This window comes from Anarhichas minor, unplaced genomic scaffold, assembly GCF_050575085.1.
Source record: "Anarhichas minor isolate MPS153535 unplaced genomic scaffold, ASM5057508v1 ptg000033l, whole genome shotgun sequence".
NCBI classification, from domain to species: Eukaryota; Metazoa; Chordata; class Actinopteri; order Perciformes; family Anarhichadidae; genus Anarhichas; species Anarhichas minor.
In genome coordinates, this window is record NW_027466479.1 from 13,748,441 (window position 1) to 13,766,930 (window position 18,490).

At 43.5% G+C, this 18,490-nt stretch overlaps 3 protein-coding genes across 44 annotated transcripts in view; 2 read left to right on the forward strand and 1 right to left on the reverse strand.

The window, feature by feature from the left end:
• Positions 1 to 18,490, reverse strand: part of LOC142965140 (uncharacterized) — a 282,605-nt gene that overhangs the window by 70,974 nt on the left and 193,141 nt on the right. The window lies entirely within an intron of this gene.
• fbxl2 (F-box and leucine-rich repeat protein 2) lies at positions 1,926 to 16,648 on the forward strand. 3 transcript variants are annotated; one of them, XM_076106128.1, is made up of 14 exons: positions 1,926 to 2,464; positions 6,665 to 6,726; positions 9,088 to 9,142; positions 9,860 to 9,934; positions 10,345 to 10,439; positions 11,017 to 11,181; positions 11,608 to 11,734; positions 12,413 to 12,487; positions 12,597 to 12,727; positions 13,116 to 13,176; positions 13,292 to 13,336; positions 13,700 to 13,756; positions 13,876 to 14,088; positions 14,462 to 16,648. In XM_076106128.1, the coding sequence occupies exons 1-14, from the start codon at positions 2,435 to 2,437 to the stop codon at positions 14,567 to 14,569; spliced, it is 1,299 nt and encodes a 432-aa protein (XP_075962243.1). In that variant the 5' UTR covers positions 1,926 to 2,434; the 3' UTR covers positions 14,570 to 16,648. The 3 variants fall into 3 exon arrangements, with proteins under 3 accessions (XP_075962243.1, XP_075962244.1, XP_075962245.1); XM_076106129.1 differs by having other exon boundaries at positions 12,600 to 12,727; XM_076106130.1 differs by lacking the exons at positions 1,926 to 2,464; positions 6,665 to 6,726 and adding an exon at positions 6,804 to 7,373.
• Positions 17,286 to 18,490, forward strand: part of clasp2 (cytoplasmic linker associated protein 2) — a 51,031-nt gene continuing 49,826 nt past the window's right edge. For all 40 annotated transcript variants that reach the window (XM_076106085.1, XM_076106086.1, XM_076106087.1 and 37 more), the window contains exon 1: positions 17,286 to 17,934. In XM_076106085.1, coding sequence (XP_075962200.1) covers positions 17,737 to 17,934 — 198 coding nt within the window. In that variant the 5' untranslated portion in view covers positions 17,286 to 17,736. The remainder of the gene's footprint in view (positions 17,935 to 18,490) is intronic.

The window sequence follows — 18,490 nt, forward strand, 5'->3', positions numbered from 1 at the left end:
TGGGTGTGACTGACATCTGGCTCACGTGTTGCAGAGGGACAATTACACTGTTTTCTTAAAGGCCTTTTGCACATGTGTTACTAATGACATTAACGATGGCTCTTTTCACGTGTCCCAGTCGTCGGTGACAGTATGACAGTGAACAAGCATGCACAATACCAGGACCCTGAAACTGAAGGCAGTGGTGGAGAGTATGTACATCTACTCGAGTACCGTACTCCAAGGGGGGCTTTAAAAAGTTTATTTAGCTTAAGAAGTAGTTTTCTCAACCCATAAAGGAACAGTTAATCCATCAGTTTGTCTGAAAAATCTAATTCAAAATAACCAAAATTGGAGATATGTGGTTTTCACTGGATATAAAGGATATTACAAATTGTAATGTGAAACTAAAGCTGTCAGATAAATATTGTGAAGAAAAAAACATATTACCTCTGAGATGTTGTGAAGTAGAAGTATAAAGTGAAAGAAAATGCAAATACTAAAGTAAGGCACAAGTACTACATGTTCTATCCCTTTTCCTCAGAGTAATGCTGTATCACAACATGTATTAGTGATCATCCCTCAACAGTTCAGAATGGATAATATTGCATAAGATCGCCCTCTAGCTGTGGATGTTGAGAACACCTGTGAAGATATTTCATTCTGGATGTGTAACTCACACTCTAGTATGTCTGCAGCCTTCTCGACAAAACCTGCAGTAACAGAGGTGGGGGGAGTATTTAGATAATTTATTTGAGTGAAAGTAGCACTTCAACACAGTAAAACATCCTGCGTTCAACATCTAAAAAAGAGTGTTATTAACTAAATGCACCAAGTATCAAAAGTTAAAGTTGTTGTTATGCAGCTTTGACCCTTTTAGTGTTAAACACATGTATATAATAAGATCCTTTATTGGCCATTATTGTTGTCTTGGATAAGCTGTGCCTCATTTGAATACAATTTTATTAAAACAGGTGAATCAAATCTGTCAGTGCAGTGAAAACATTTCCTGTACTTAACTGTACTTTTTACATAATTCATTATATATATTTATATGACTATATATTTATAGTCTTTTTTTAACTAATAAAAAACAAATCGGCCATTTTAGAATGAATATTTCTTCCTGTTTTCAATGCATATTAAGTTATTAAAACAATATAATAAAATACATTTTCTTTCATATTTCAACTTCCCAAACCTGCACTATTATTCAGATTCATGCGCTAGCTTCGTTGAGTCAAGTTGTTAGTGTAAAACAGAACTGAAGTGTGAAATTAAGTTTTTTTGGACTCAAAATGTCTTTTTAACTTTGAGCAGATTAAACCTCCTGACACGATAAAGTATTTAAGTTTAGCTGTACCTCAATAAACTACAATACAATACAAATGCTACTCACACATTGATGCACCAGGAATCTTAGTCCACTACCACAACACTTTGAAAGGGGCCATCTATCCTAATGATCACATATTAAATGCAGGACTTTCACTTGTAGTAAAGTGTTTTTTACATTGATGTATTTCAATAAAGGAGTTCCTTTAACACCACTGTTGATACATAAGCACTGGATCTAATACAGGAGTAACAGAGAAGTCAGTCCAAGTTTGTTTTGGGTGTGTGTCTGCAGGCTGAAGCCTTCATGTGACCGTGTTACACATCTCTAATGGGGAAAAAGTCTTGGCTCCTGAATCTCGCGTCCACATATGCGAGTTTTTCCCCTTCCTTTATCAGACCCACGGGTTCGTGTCAGGTCACGTCTCGGTGCTGTAATATCCGTGACTGCCACGGCGAATGCGGCCAAAAAGGACCTTTTGTCGTAATCCCCCCCCCCCCCTAAATCTCCGCAAGACCCCACAATCAAAACAAATCGACCACGCGTGCTTTACCCGCAGCAATGACGTCACGTAAGCCCTCCCCCTTCCCCGCCAGTAAAAAACAAAACATTGAGGGAAAACGTCCGTGTCAACCGCCGCACGAGTGCTCGGTGACGGGAGTGAGCCGTGAGAGATGAAAACGGACGTTAATTCACCGTTTCCCGTGTGTTTGTAGCAAACTTCGAGGATTTAGGGGGCCAGCTGACTCGCGCTGGAGCGATGAAGGGAGAGGCGGAAGTGAAGTCACTTGACAGACCGTCCATGTTATTATTGTTATTTTTGGTAGCCCTGTGATGAGACGGGCTGGGGAGCCCTTGGTCTCCGAGACAACACGACCGTTGACGTTACCGCAGGCCGCCCCGGACCGACACCACCCTCGCCGCCGACACCTCCTCACTGACCCGGAGACGGGAGCCTCGCTGACGGCTGGAGGGGGGGGGGAGGAGGGTGTGAGGACCCAGCTCCAGCTCGGCTCCTACAAAAAAAATAAAACAGCGACAAAAAACAATAACGGCGTTCGTCAAAACGACTCGACTGGTGTCAGTGCGGCTGTGTAGCAGGGACGTGCCGCAGCAGACATGAACGGTATCACCAAGGGCCGGTTCGAGGTATGACAGAGGGAGTGGACCACCAGCGGTTAAACTGTTTGTTTCTAGTAGACGTGGGAGTCTGGGGGTTGTATAAGCAAAGTATTTGTGTGTCTACGTGTGTACGTGTGTGTGTGTGTGGTCGACCGTGCTCCTAATTTTACATGCAGTCAGGAGCCGAGGCGTTTTGTTGGTCAAGGGTAATCCGAAATCCTGTTACTGTCCTGTCGCGCCAGTAGACAGCGACAACATGGAGCTCAGGACTGCGGGACAGGAGGGCTGTGGCTGAGGAGAGTCGGTATATCAGGGCCGAGGCTGGCAGGCTCTGTCGCCTGAGGTGACAGGGGGGGGGGGGGGGGGGGGGGGGGGGGGGGGGGGGGGCTGCAGATGGAGAGTAATGTTGTAAATAACAGCAGTGAACAGCATTCAATTAGTCATCCCTCGGGTTTGTCAGACAACACCGTGACACCTCCGGTGATACCTGTGAATGACAGGTGCCACAGGAGGGTGCGTGTGTGTCCGTCTGACACTACAGATGGTCCTTTTAGTGGTAAAGAATCAATAACTATGAGTGCTGTGCTCGACCATGTGTCCTCACACAACCTTTCCAGGACCATTTTGCAGGAGATTGGTAAACACACAACCCTTTTGTGTGGGTTAGAGCTCGATGCAGTGGTGGAAGAAGTATTCCGATCTTTTACCTCAAAATACCTCAAGGTAATAAAAAAAACAGCAACACTTCCCTACAAGTAAAAGCCCTGCATTCATGCATTTTACTTGTTTTGCGTGTTTTACCTGAAGATAAACTCGTAATGCAGGCAGAGCAATTCTTGCCTTGTTGTTATTATTGACACATTATTGTGTATATGTAGCATCTTATGTTGTAGCAGGTTGTGGTATAAGATACTTATTATTACTAGGTAGTTTAATCCATAACAATACATCATATTTTAAAAGATGATTGTATGCTTTTGTATTTAAAACGTTGCTTTTCAAAGTGACCAGTAAACTGCAGGACTAGTAGCCTCACACCTGAGATGACGCTTTATAACGCACACCTGGAACAAAGCCCACTTGTAGTCGCTGCATGACTCGGGTTTAGAGTTGCCACATGAAAGCAAATGTGAAGACATTAGATATGGGTTACGTGTTCAATTTCTGGCCTTGCAGTACAAGTTCAGAAACCAGATTTTCACACCCACACGGTTGTAAACTGTCTAGGAATAGGAGTACGACTGCAGAGAGGAACTCCTTGCTTGGGAATGCTGCTCTGCTGGCACAGGGAGCCAAGGCCCCACAATGCTGAGGTGATAACTTTAAATGAAGCACGCGTACCACAGATGAACCTCGCTGTCATAATGTCAAAATTGTGGCTGACATCACACACAACAAATACTGCGCTCACGCCATTCCACCTGGAAACTTCTCCATCGGGGTTTGGGTTACACACCACTTTACTAACAATTATTTATTGATGAATTGATTATTGTTTTTAGATGATTTGGTTAAAGGTTTAGTCTATACAAAATAGTGAAAGTTTTGTATGACCAGCAATCCAAAAACCAATAACTTTACATTGATATTAGAGCTGCAAAGATTAGTCTATCAGACGATTCGTCAAACGAATGAAATTTAGTCGATTATTTTATGATTTTTAAACAACAATGCGATTCGTTTTTGTGGTTCACAAAATGTGAGAATTAGCTGCTTTTTCTTGTCTCATTCTACAGTAAACTGTCTTTTTGAGATTCAAGATTTTTGACAAGCTCTCGACTATTATGCTGAGTATGATTAATATAGTATCATTGGTGGCAGCGGATATAAAAATAGCTGAACTTATGCTCACCTGTAGGTCAACAGGTGCGTAGGAGAAGACGTTAGGTCAACAATATAGAACAAAAAGACTCCGGCACAGCGTCCCCTTCACTTCCCCTCAGAGATAGTTGATAATAACAACGTTTCAGTTAATCAGGTTATTTCCGAAAATATGTCTGAAATGTTGTCATTATTAAATATCTCTGACTGCAATTGAAGGGGACAGCGTGCGGGAGTGTTTCAGTTCTATTTTGTAGCCCGAAATGATATAAAGGCGAGAATAGCAGCAGACTTAAATGATTGTTTCAGCAGTAATCTGAAATGTCAGAATCTTTTATCTGCACTTCAACATCTAGCAACTAGAAACAGTTTGCACATTTAAACCAAAACACGAAAAGATTGTTTTGCCTCTGTTGATTCTCAAGAAGGAAGAAAATGTCAAAGGTGAGTGATGTGTTGCAGAGGTGGTTTGGAATTAAGTCTAAATTTAGTCCCAAATCCTAAGCCACCTCTGGCTTTAGAGAGACACTGAGTCAATGAACTGAAGGCCTTGTCTCTTCCTACCACTCAGCACACACAGTAGAGCACAATTAACTCTCAGATTACTCAACTGAAGCTGAGTGACATCATGGTGGTGAAGGCTTTATTCTGAAGCGTTTATTCAGAGATTTTTGTTGAACCTTCTTTAAGTAGTTGCCCCTAACTCTCATGGGTAGATTGTGAGAATGTGTTATTCGATACATGGGTATGTAAGAACCAATAAGGGAAAAGGTTTTAACTGTATCCTGGAGCTATTATTGGATATGGTTAAAGAATAGGTTCAGGTCTGTTTCAAAGCTCTTTGTCTGCTGTGTTGTTAACTGAGCATGGACGTAAACAATCAAACCAGCTTTGTTAATCTTCTGCTGGACCTTGACTGGACCAACCCCCTCTCTTCTGTCTTTTGGACCCCATTTCCTCTCAAAAGGCCTTCACCGTCTCCCTCCCTCTCACTCCTCTCTTTTCACCCTGATTTTAATAATGACTTCTGTCCGTATTTTCGCAGTAAGTTCCTGCCTGTAGCAGCATTTCTTTGTTTGCCTTCTGTCTCTCACTTCCTCCCGCTCCCCCCTTCCTCCCTCTCTCTCTCTCTCTCTCTCTCTCTCTCTCCTTTATTGCTTTGTCTTTCGAGGAGAGCTTGCGTCTGTCATGGAGATAGCTGGAGCCAAGACGTCGTCAGAATCCACCTCTGCTCCCCCCCCCGTGTCTTCCCCCTGGCTCCCCCCTTTCTTGTGTTTTACCATCTCAGTGTTTGTGTTTGCGTCTGAAACAGCAGGGAGTCCCTCCCCCCCCCCCCCATTAGATACGACTCCTGTCCTGAGTCTTTGAGGATACCAGTGTATCAGCGGTAAGGCTGCGTGTCTGCAGAGGCACAGCGAATGTGGGTGTTTGACGCAATTTAAATTCATGGCTGAGTACGGCCCACCTGATCTGGAATGTTCTGCCTCTGTTCTTGACACAGAGAGGTCTGACTTGAATCACCTGCGAGTGTGTGAGTGCGTCCCCACTCAGCAGATGGCCAGACATCCAGCGACTAGACTAATTGAGATAAGCATGCCAACAAGCTGACCAGGCTGACAGAATTATAAGCTTTTGTAAGCCAAATGTAGCTCTGGCTTGTTTATTAGCATCGCTTACGGATGTAATTCTCTTTATTTCTCACTAGTAGCTGGAAAATTGTACGGTTGTAATTTATTATTAAAGGATAGGTTCACATTTTTTCAAGTCTGTCATAAACCAACGCTCACATGCTCACATGTACATTAAAAGTGTTGTCGGGTGGTCGTTCTTTTCCATACCGTCTACGAAGAGATGCATTTTCAATGCAACCGATAAAATATCTGTCACAGCACCGATTCTCTCCCTCTGTGCTTCCTTGCTGAGATGCAGTGGAGGGTTAGTAGAATTTCATACTGAGAAGACTAACTATGAAATATTCCAATTTCATTTGACTAACTCCGACTACTGAAGCCTCATATCGCTGAAGCTTCAGCTGAAATTCAGCAAAAAGAATTCTACGGAATTAGCAAATGGATTTTGTCCCCCATCACATTGAAATTACACAAAGGTGTGAAATTAACGGGACGCAAAGTGCTTTTAATGTACATATAATAATATGAGGATCATTTTAAGACTTACTTTAAAAAAAATGTAACTTTCAGCACATTCTGAGTTGTCAAAAGTGTATACTGTATAGATATGTATCTAGTGTTATCTGATGATGTGCTTTCTAAATTTTGATATCTTTGAGCCATTTTACACACAGCTTGTGTCTCCTTTTTGTATCATTGCCATCGACCACCTGAAACACACAACACACAGACACACACACACACTCATTGTTGTTTCTCTTGTGTGTCTTGGCAGGTGTTCTCAAACAGCGATGAAGCGCCCATTAACAAGAAGCTCCCCAAAGAGCTTCTTCTTAGGTAAGATTAATATTAACAAGCCTCAACCCTCCATACACACACACACACACACACACACACACACAGAAGCACACACACAACAAACCCTGGGACAAGGGCTCAGGACAGGGTTACTCATTAGCTGAACAATTACGTGTATGTTGGTCACTAGTCTGAAATTAGGTTTTGTTAACTATGTGACCTACAGACCAATATTATTGTCTTACAGCAGCAGTTGCACATGACCCATAAATCTGACACAACACACACTCTCATACGTGTCCGTCCTTCACTGATTTATGTGTGTGTGTGTGTGTGTGTGTGTATGACTGAAAGGGATGCACCTGCATGTATCTCTGCAGACATGATGTAGACTGTTTATTTCTGCACGTTTGTGATCCGTGTGTGTGTGTGTGTGAGAGAAACAGTCCTCCTGGGCCTATGCAAACTGTGCATGCATGCTATAAATAGCTTGTCTTAGCTGGTGGGGAATTCCGCAGTGCTGTGCTCTTCTGCTGCCCCAGCTGTGCTCCACAGAGACTACCAGTACACCCATTACCACCAGCACTACTTTCACCGGTGGGCAGAGAAATCGCATGCACTTGCTGGCTGCAACACATGATCTACTGCCACGTGTGTCATGTTGAGACACTTACACAACATCAGATGTGAGGAAGACGCATTGTTATGGCAGTTAATCTTGTTTTTAAACCATGGAAAGTGGGTTGACTGGAGCCATTTGTTTTTGCATTTATAATTTTGTTATGCCTAGTCACCGTGAAGGGACTTTATCTTGTCCCTGATTCATTTGTATAATGCACCTACATATCAATGTAAAGACATTTTGAACACAAAAATCACATGTGGAAAATGAGTTCACACCACTCTTATAATTACATATTAGGAGTATAGAGGAAATCAGAGGTTCCCAGCCTGGAGATTGGTACCCCTGCAATGTGTGGCAAGATACATCTAAGTGGTCGTCGGATGATTAATTGGACAGGAAAGAAGAAAAATAATGTTCTCCTACTCAAGTAGTAGTAGAACATTATTATTTCTCTTTGGAAATACTGGACCCTTTTACCCTTTCAGACATTAACACTTAGGGCTACATCTTACAATTATTTTTCTCATCATTATTAACGAGTTAATCATTTTGTCAATAAAAATGAACTGTAGTCCAATGTCAGAATTTCACATTGCTTGTGTTATTCTTCCAAAACCCAAAGATATGTAGACATGATAAAGAAAAGCATCAAATCTTCACATTTGAGAAGCAGGAAGAAACTGTTACTTTTGCTTGAAACATGATTTAAAGGATCAAAATAGCTGCTGATCAATTTTTGCAAAGTGACCTGAGAAGAGGAGGTGCAAGCAGACACTGCTACAAGCGCAAATGTCAAATAGGGTTAACAGGTCTCTCCAAATCAGACTGACTTTCCTCTGAGTGTGATTCACAGAATTCTTCTGTGGTCGGTAAAAGGCTTCTCTCGCGCGCACATAATGGAAAGTCAGATTGTGTTTGATTAAAACAGTCAGTCGGTCAATGATCAGCGTCACACAGCCATTAACCAGTTATTAGAAGGGAGATCGATAAGGGCCTGCTTAATTGGTCAGCTTCTCTGGTGTCCTGCAATCATTCCAAGGACTGTGTGTGTGCGCGTGTGAGTGTGTCTTTGCATTGCTTTGTCGATTGTGTGCATGTACCCCCTGATACAAGACTCCGGTATAGATTATACGGACATGTCCCAACATGCCCTGGTCCCAACGCACATCAAAACACACAGCCTTTGTCCGTGTCTATATGGAGGAAACAATGGCCAGCTCCTGTTTCCTAGGGTTAAAAGGACATTCAGACCCCAGCTGCACTCAAAGCTTTGGCACCATGACAATTCTCTGAATACCTCACATTTTCTATAGATTGGCCCTTAAAGGCGCCTCTATGAGCAGTAACCATTCAATCAACTGGGAACACAGACGACGTATACATGTTGGGTTTCATGTACGTCCGTCCTTCTGTACGTATGTATGTGCGTTTGTCTGTCTGTCCGTCCCATGCTGTCTGTGGCCTTGCTTGTCTGAGTGCCAGAGATTACTCATTGGCAGATTAATGGATTGAGCTGACCCAGTAGCCGGCTGCATGCAGCCCTTTGTGGCGGACCACCCCACAGCTCAAACACTGCCTGTCTGTGGGGCTCTCCTGCTTCCAACCAAACACCACAGGGGATTTTTTTTCTGCTTTCTACAGACACACACACACACACACAAAAACAAACATATCTTAAATCACACAAAGGGAAAGATATTCAAATACAAAGTGAGCTCTTTATCTGAGAGTGATTGTGACAAACTCATGCTTTCTTTTTGTGTGTCTATTTCTAGAATATTCTCCTATCTAGATGTGGTTACACTCTGTAGGTGTGCCCAGGTTTCCAAGGTAAGCTCTTCCCTCTCTACACCTCCAAACCTCCCACTGTGGACTAACACACTCATTGGTTTAAAAGAATGGTTTAATGTCATTCTAAACTGTGGTATGGTTGAATTAAAACTGGTTTACCATTATTGGATTCTCTAGAAACATCTATAATATTGTGCCATCTGCTGGTTAAGTGTAAGTGGACCGCAGCTGAAAGCCATTTATGAATGAGCTATCTGTGAATAATAACAAGGGCTTGGCACGTGCACTGTGAATGCAGAGCTGTGGTGGCTGCTTCTCGTACAACAACTCTGTGTTTCTATTAGGAAAGTGTTATTTCTCTGTGAATAGACGTGTTTAGTCTTATAGTTTACATGTTGTCTGCTGAGCTTCATGCATGTGTTCAGTGTATCTAAATTTCCAATCCTTGTTATAATCGGTCAGCAGACTATTTTCTTGATTAATCGATCAACTGATATGACTATAAAGTATCACATTATAATTTCCTAGAGCCCATCATGACGTCTTCAAGTGTATAAAACAGAGAATAGTAGCCAATCATATCATAAAGCGGCTACAGATGGATGTAAGAAGTGAAAACAGCAGCTTCGGCACCTGCTTCGGGAACAAAGAAACAGAGTTCATTAATTTCTCCCGCATATTATAACAGGGTCACCGTTCACCTCTGTCTGACCAACCTGTCTGTCTCTGTCAACAACCTGTCTGTCACCCTCTCAGGCGTGGAATGTCCTGGCCCTGGACGGCAGCAACTGGCAGAAGATTGACTTGTTCAACTTCCAGACAGACATAGAGGTGAGGGGTGCATTTTTTAAAAGAGAATAGGAGGACGAGTGAAGCATGGACAGTATTTGAGTGTACGTGTATGCTTGTCTACATGTCCTGTGTGTGTGTGTGTGTGTGTGTGTGTGTGTGTGTGTGTGTGTGTGTGTGTGTGTGTGTGTGTGTGTGTGTGTGTGTGTGTGTGTGTGTGTGTGTGTGTGTGTGTGTGTGTGTGTGTGTGTGTGTGTGTGCGCGTGTGTGCGTGTGTGCGTGTGCTTGTTGAGTAGCATTATCCAGCACACAGCTTAACGCTGGGTTTGGTGCCGACTGTGACGTCGCAGCTGATCCTCTGTCCTGTGGCCCAAGTCATATCACTATCTTCCTCTCTTCCCATCTATCTGTCCGTCTCTCTCCCTCTCTCTCTTCCTCACTGTGTCTCTCAGGGGCGCGTGGTGGAGAACATTTCCAAGCGTTGCGGAGGCTTCCTGAGGCAGCTGAGCCTCAGGGGCTGCCTGAGCGTGGGCGATGCCTCCATGAAGTGAGATTGTCATTGTCACTCTGGCATACACGCATACAATAAGTGTGCCCCCGCTTTGACTTTTACAAAACGTTCATCTCTTGTTGGTTTGATTACTCGCTGCTTTCATTTAAAGTGATTATGATTGTGTGGAATTATTCAACGTTTAAGCAGTTTGGGCCTCTTCAGTCTCAGGGGACTCCATTTTAGCTCACTTTACTGTGTACACACACACACACACACACACACACACACACACACACACACACACACACAAACACGGAAAACAAAAGAACAATAGGGGTATCTTTTTTTTTTAACATGAAACTGTTGTGCCTCTTGATCTGTTAATTTACATGGTTTCTCTTGAAGGTATCCATAACCTCTATAACTGATTTAAAGAAGTACAAGCTGTTCTTTGGAGAGTAAGTCTTTCGTAAAAAAAAAGGAAAGCTACAGTAGCGGTACAACGACCTCCCAAGGGCCTGAAGATGACTCTGTTAATTAGCTCCTGAGCAACTCCGAGCATCTTACTTCTTATTTATTCAATGAAGCGACTCTTGAGTAACTCCCTTCCTCCCTCTCTACTGTTTCCCAGGACATTTGCTCAGAACTGCAGAAACATCGAAGTGTTGAACCTGAACGGCTGCACCAAGATCACAGACAGCACCTGTCTCAGCCTCAGCAAGTTTTGCTACAAACTCAAACAGCTGGATCTCACCTCCTGTGTGTCCATCAGCAACCACTCCCTCAAGGCCGTCAGGTAGCACCGACAGACTTTGTATTGTTACCCACACCGATATATAACATAACCCTTATCATTCCTGAAAGCAGTTTGTTCTCAATTCCTCCGTCAGCCCTCACACACACAATATGTAATAATATTATATAATATAAGACAATTATTTTTGTAATGAACATAAGTATAAAATACAAGATGTAAACATGTCTGAGTTAGCAAGAATACTAATTAACATCCAGAGTCTCTAGGCAGGTAACACTAACAGAAACATTACAAGTGACAATATACAGATATAAATATACAATACACACGTAGAAAAGACAAAATAGACTGTCCAACGTGCCAAGTTAAAAGTGATCACAGTTCTGGTTTTCCTCATGCCATTGAAGCCATATCTTCATGTGGTTCACATGTGTGTTTCTATCTTCACTGCGTGCGGATGCTCAGTGATGGCTGCAGAATGCTGGAGATGTTGAACCTGTCATGGTGTGACCAGATCACACGTGATGGCATCGAGGCTCTGGCTAGAGGCTGCACTGGTTTACGAGCTCTCTTCCTCAGAGGCTGCACACAGGTAAAATTTATTCTTTCTTTCAGTTGGCATTTTAGGCTTTCTTTATTGGAATTTTAAAGCATTTTGACCATTTCCAGAGTCTTTTTATACCATTTTTTGAAATGCAATACTTACTATAGTTTTATGTTTCCCAAATATCATAGAAGACAAAAAATATGTATGTGAACCCATATATTTTGAGATAAAAACCAAACCACATTATACCGCACTGCTGAAATACTGAAGCAAGTGATACTGAAGAGAAGTTTTCCCTTTTCCCTACTTACTGTTCCAAACACAGTACATTTGCCATCCCATGGAATTTGGGATTTTGTTTTACATAATCTTATTGGTTGGTCTTTGTTGATGTAGTGGTTTGTGTCAGGCTGTCATTTTCTTTTTCTGCTGCCTCAGTTGGGCCAATATTTTCTTAAGCCAGTGTGCTCAGTTTAAAAAAAACAACTAAAGTCTAGTCTATATTTCTTGCCTATAAAAATACCATGAAACCCCCATGAATCATTGTTTTAGGACTCAGAGAGGACAGTCACACGTGAATTGATTTAACTCATTGGAAAAAGAGGATGTAATTGAGGAAAGCTTTCTCCCATCAACACACAAGAACTCACTCACACACATATATTAAGGATTGATCCAGGTGTGTAGTTAACAATACTGTGCATTCTTTTAATCTTAACGCAGCTGGAAGATGGAGCATTGAAACACCTCCAGAAACACTGCCCAGAACTCACCACCATCAATATGCAGTCTTGCACAGTAAGTAAAACCTTTGGTTGTGGTATGGGGGGAGGGGCAGACTGATGATAATGCATGACGGATGCGTCCGTATGCCTCCATGTTGTTGTAATTTGTCTGTTGCCTCCAGCAGATAACTGATGATGGCCTGGTCAGTCTGTGCCGAGGATGCCACAAGCTACAGATCCTTTGTGTGTCTGGCTGCAGTAACATCACTGACGCCTCCCTTACTGCAATGGGGCTCAACTGTCCCAGACTCAAGTGAGAAAAACACACGTGTCCCACCGTCCTTCGCAAGTAATCCAAAAGCTTGTTTCAGTATCCACAAAACATGCTGCTCAGGCAGTGTGACTGCTGTCAATTCCAGAAATGGTCTAGAATCAACATGGGTGTTTTGAATTTTAGCTGCCTGAAAATGCCAGAATCCACAGACATTTTCATCAGCGTTGTCCTTCCACATTAAAAAGTCTTGAGAGACGGGTGCATCAGAGCAGTCACTTTAGGGCAACCCTAAAGCTTGGAAATAAAAAAGAAAAAGTATTAAACAGACAGGATTACGATCTGACAAGGTCTAAGATCTCACCACGCTAAAACATAACCTCAGAGTTGCCTTCACGCGTTGTGTTTTTGTGCGTCTGTGTGTTCTCAGGATCCTTGAAGCTGCACGTTGCTCCCATGTCACAGATGCCGGGTTCACTGTGCTGGCCAGGGTGAGTTTCATTTTGCTCTTTGTCCCGTCTTGTCGTCTGTGAACCTTTTCTTGGGTCACCCATTTCAACCTCGATTTCTCTGAGTTCAGTTGATGACTTCTGCTTTGCTTCACAGAATTGTCATGAGCTCGAAAAAATGGACTTAGAAGAATGTATTTTGGTAAGACAATTTGTTTGTTTCCTTATTTATTCCCACCATCGTGCTCATGGTATTTATCTATGTTGAATCTGGTATTATTCGTGGCTTTGATTGATTTGTCTGAGTAGAGATTAGATTAAACAGACACATGTGATTGTGTGCATGGCAGGGTTTGTCTCCGGCCAACAGAGAGAGTAAGCAGTCACTTAATATTTAAATTGTTTTTGACAAAAAGCAGAGAGGGAGACAGAAAAGGAGGGACACGGGGGAGAAAAAGTTTTAACCGGATACAAAACCAGACACAAACATGCTTCCACAAACGGTGAATTAACTGTCTTAAGACATGTGAGAACAGTTCGTTAATCAAGCTTGTCCTCTCCTCAGGTGACGGATAACACCCTGGTTCAGCTGTCTATCCACTGCCCTCGCCTGCAAGCACTGGTAAACATTTACACCCGCGGTTCTGATTTTGTGCCAGGCTCATCCTGTGTGTGCATACGTATGGAGCTTTAATCCATCTATCCGTTTGTCTTCTACCCGGTTTGCTCTGTCCCGGGCAGTCCCTGTCCCACTGCGAGCTGATCACAGACGATGGCATCAGAGCTCTGAGCAGCAGCACCTGTGGCCAAGAGCGCCTCACCGTGGTGGAGCTGGACAACTGCCCCCTCATCACTGACGTGACACTGGAGCACCTGAAGAGCTGCCATCGTCTGGAGCGCATCGAGCTCTACGACTGTCAGCAAGTCACCAGGGCTGGCATCAAGCGCATCCGGGTCAGTGGAAATCATGGGGGGGGAGATGAGTTTGTTGTTAAAATCACGTCCCCGCTCAGTTCTTCTCTACTTTATTTTATCTAAAATCATACACTGTAGTTTATACTTGATTGAAAGAAACCTTTCGACGTTTTGGGAAATACACGTATTTGCTTTCTTGCAGTAAATTAGAAGAGAAGATCGAAACCACTCTCACATACCGTATGAAAATGTGGTATTGATTATCTCATCTAACGCTCGACAAGTACGCGAATAAGTATATTTCCCAAAAATGGTTGACCGGACACAGAAGAGACTCCTGATTGTTTGCTTTTTTCCTGTGTCTTTTCTGTCTCTTTATACCCTCGTATTAACACACCTCCTCCCTACACAGGCCCACCTCCCAGAGATAAAAGTCCACGCCTACTTTGCCCCAGTGACACCCCCTCCCTCTGTACATGGAGGTGGCCAGCGTCTGTGCCGCTGCTGCATCATCCTCTGACAGTGGAGGGCCAGGGGGGGCCACCTCTGTCTACAGGTCCTGCTGCTCTGATATGGGCTGATGGGATTGGGGAGGGGAGGGGGAGGGACTGGGGTAGGTGTAGGGGTGAGGAGGGGCTGGACCCACTCACTGCTCCTGGTCACTGATCAATACATAGACTGATCGCCCCTGATCAGTTGAACCCGCCCCTCCTCTCTCCTCTTGCTCACTGATAAGGATTGCAGCAGTCCCGGGTTTGGGCGTGGAGGGGCGGGTGGAAACGACATGGATGGACTCTCTCTCTCTCTTTCGCACTCTCGCTCTCTCTCTCTCTCTCTCACTGTAAAGACAGAAACAGGTTCTCCACTCCATCCTGCTCCTCACACCTCTGACCCCCCCCACCTGTGGGTGAAGAGGACAGCTGGAGATGGGGGGGGTCTGAACAGTGGAACTACAATGCATCATGTTCAAACTAAAAGAAAAAAAATGACAATGTTGTCAACTTGGACAACAATTTGCACTCTGTGGAGTATCATCTCAACCAATCACATGACACCTCTACGTGACCATCCTGTGATTTTATTCTGCTTTGACCAATAAACACGCAGCACGGAGGGAGAGGAGAGCTGGCTTGTGGGAAATGGTGATCTTCAGTGAAGCTTCGGAACAGCCAGCTCAACTCTCAAGTGTGAAAGAGAAAAAAAAACAGGAAGTACAGAATGGGACATGTGACATATTTGTGCATCTGATAAACTTTTTTTGAGATTTAGATTATGCTTGTACAGAGAATGTTTTGCAAAGGAAAAAATAACACTTCTGGCAATTCACTCAAAATTTGGGGGAAATTTTCTTTTCTTTTCTTTTTTTTCAGCGCTTATTGTAATTGTCCATGCCTGTCTATCCAGAGAGGGAGATATGTTTGTCATTGTTTTTGAAGTGGAAAAGAAGCAACTGCTGTTGTTAATGACAAAATAAGGACCTATGATTCTGACCCTCAGCGTCTAATAGTGTTACGTGGACTCTGTATGCTGCTGGGATGAGTGGCCTCTCCTGTGTTCTATGTGTTTATGTTGGCCCTGATCCAATCCTGTCAGTAGCCCTGTGCACTAGCTCCTATTTGACCGCTTAAGCATTTGTTTACATCTTGGATTAGGTTAGCACCACAGACAAGCTTGTTTACATCAGTAGGTTTCCAGTCTCCCTACTATTCAGAGTGAGTTTAGTAACACTGATTCAACTGTGGTGTCCCCACTGTTTTATCTGGACTGTGAAGTCCATTATTCAAATTTATTGTTGTGTGTATTTGGATATCAATCAGGGATAATGTTGGTGCAACCTTGCTTCAAATAGAAATGGGAATTTGCTTAAAGCTGAGATAATAGTTTTGAGAATGTGAGCAAAGGCACTTCAACTTTTTGGACAATCAGATGAATTTATGTATTTGAAAGATAATTCAGTGAAGTTTTGGCAATTTACTGATGATGTAGGATATAAAGAATTGTCTGTATTCAGTACTCCACTCGCTTAATAAAGCAGCACATGAGATAAAACATGAAATGATTTAGAAATAGCATTTAACATAGATCTGGTGAGCCAGTCTAATCTATTAGATTGATCAGAGACAAATTCCCACTCATCCAATTCTAGAAAACATATGACAACAAGAATACAGTGACTGAAAAGCGCCAGAGACAACAGTTTATTTCACTGTATACTGACACTCCCTCTGATCAACTGGATGTATTGCCATGCAGAGTAACACATGTATTGGGCTTGAAATATTACTACTCAAAGCACTGAAGATACAACAAACAGAAGCAGCTCACATCTCCACGCTAAACAAGAGACTGGCAAGTGTTGTGTAGTGCCAAGTGCTCAAAGACTGGGGAGATTGGCAGGACAATGGACAGGACTGAAACAACGAGAGCAGACTGAAAGATGAAGAAAGACTCAGATGGATACATAGCTGACTTGACTGGCTGTGATACTAATGCCCTCTCTTTGACAGCTGTTATAACAGTTTTGTGTTTAAGAAAATAAAGAAATAATGAGAAAAAAAAATAAACAAATGAATAAATAAAGTGACTAATAGTAAATGTGCTTTGTCTCTCCAGTGTAAGATTTTGTGTCCTAGTATCTAAAGAGTAATGAATATCAAACTGCGGCAAGCTGAACAGGCCACACCGTAGTTAAACCGCTAGATGTCAACCAAGAGCCGTGTAGACAGCAGACACGCCCACATACAGAGTGCGGTTTGTTTGATTCATGACTCTTTTACAGAAAGACATACGTTATCTAGTCAGAAGGGATGAACACATACTTCAGGTTTTTACTTAGTGTATGTATGTCTTTATTTAAGACAAGTGAGGTCCACATAGCACATCTGATAATTTGTAATTTTACATCAGGCATTATGCTGGCTAGCTGTGCGGTGCCCGAGGACCCATCGGCCTGATCGTTGATCGGTTGCTCGTCCTGGTGGATTGCAGTCACCGGCAGCGCGCAAGCTTTCCGCGCCTCTCAAACGGGTTTAGCGGCAGCCGCGATTATATACCGGATTCAAGTGAAACCAGTTAGCGCGGGACTGGAGCTGAGCCCTTATTGTGGAAGTTTGGCGCAATATTTACCGCTTTAAGGAGCCGACAGCTGAAAGACCAGCCGATTTTCTAGTGGTCATGGAATAAGAAAAGCGAAGTGGAGCCAGGCGCTAGGCCCGCGGGAGACTAACGATAGCTAGCTGATGGGAGGCAGATCATCCTTGTTTGGGTCGCTGTGCTAAGTAGCTAGGTGCTATTTTTGTTAGCATAACAATTAGCCAACCAAGGGTTTGCTGGCTTGTTTTGATGTTGATACGCTGAAGGAACCTGCTCGGGTCCACCAAAAATCCACGTTTCCTGAACTTTCTCGAAGTTTTAATTCAACCCTCGGAGCTAACATTGTATAATAAGGAAGCTAGCGAGCTACGTCTTTGTCGTACAAAGTGGAGCTTTTTCATTCGAGCAGAGGGGTGATTTGTGCGGTACCGTAGCCAGGATTTTCTATAAGGGGTTGCATGTTGATGACCAAACATCAGTCAGACACACAGTCTCTCTGCCCCTCCACGGACCTTCAGCTAGCATCGTCTCCCCGACCGCTGTCTCTCGTCTTCGGCCGGCTCCTGTGGCTGGCCACACGGCACTGAGTGCCCGATGGAGGATCATGACAACATGGACTATTTTTACCAGCAGGTGCTGCAGAAAGATGTCACCCGTAGGTTGCAGGTGGGCCAGGACCTCGTTGACTTCCTCAACGACCCGAACCGCTCCCCGGACGTGGAGCAGGACAAACCCCGGCTGGATAAGACCATGGACGAGCTGACGGGATGGGTGAACTCCAGCAATTTCAAGGTGAGAGAGAGAGCTTGGCCAGTCACCATATGAGGGTATCGCATTGTCACTGCAGCAGTCATCCTCTCGGGCTGTTCATGAATTATTTTTCCTCCAGTTTATCTGGAGCTGGAGGAGAGAGGGGGGAGTAACGGGAATGTTATGGTACTCGCCAAGAGGTTGGTTTGAATGCGATGGATTTTAGCAGAGAAATGGCCTTTCAAACGAGCTGTCATCACCCAAGTGGTCTGGAGAGGACCATCGGATGTCACTGACCAAACTGGTGACCCCTTTTCTCATCTGACTAACCCAAGATGCACTTTTTAATTAGCGTTTTTATGTACAGCACTTCTTACCAAACCTAGACAAAGCTTATGTGTTTCTCGTCGTCTATTCCTGGATCACTCATTTAGATGTCATCCCAGTGACAGAGCAGGACTTTGTCACATTCCTTTGGGTCGTTAGAGTTCATCTTGTTTGATTGGCTGAGACTGTGTGTCTGTGTGGAGGGGAGACCCCATTGTCAGGACTGTGGACCACTGTAGCGCTGGATGGGATGGGGGAGGGGTTAGCAGAC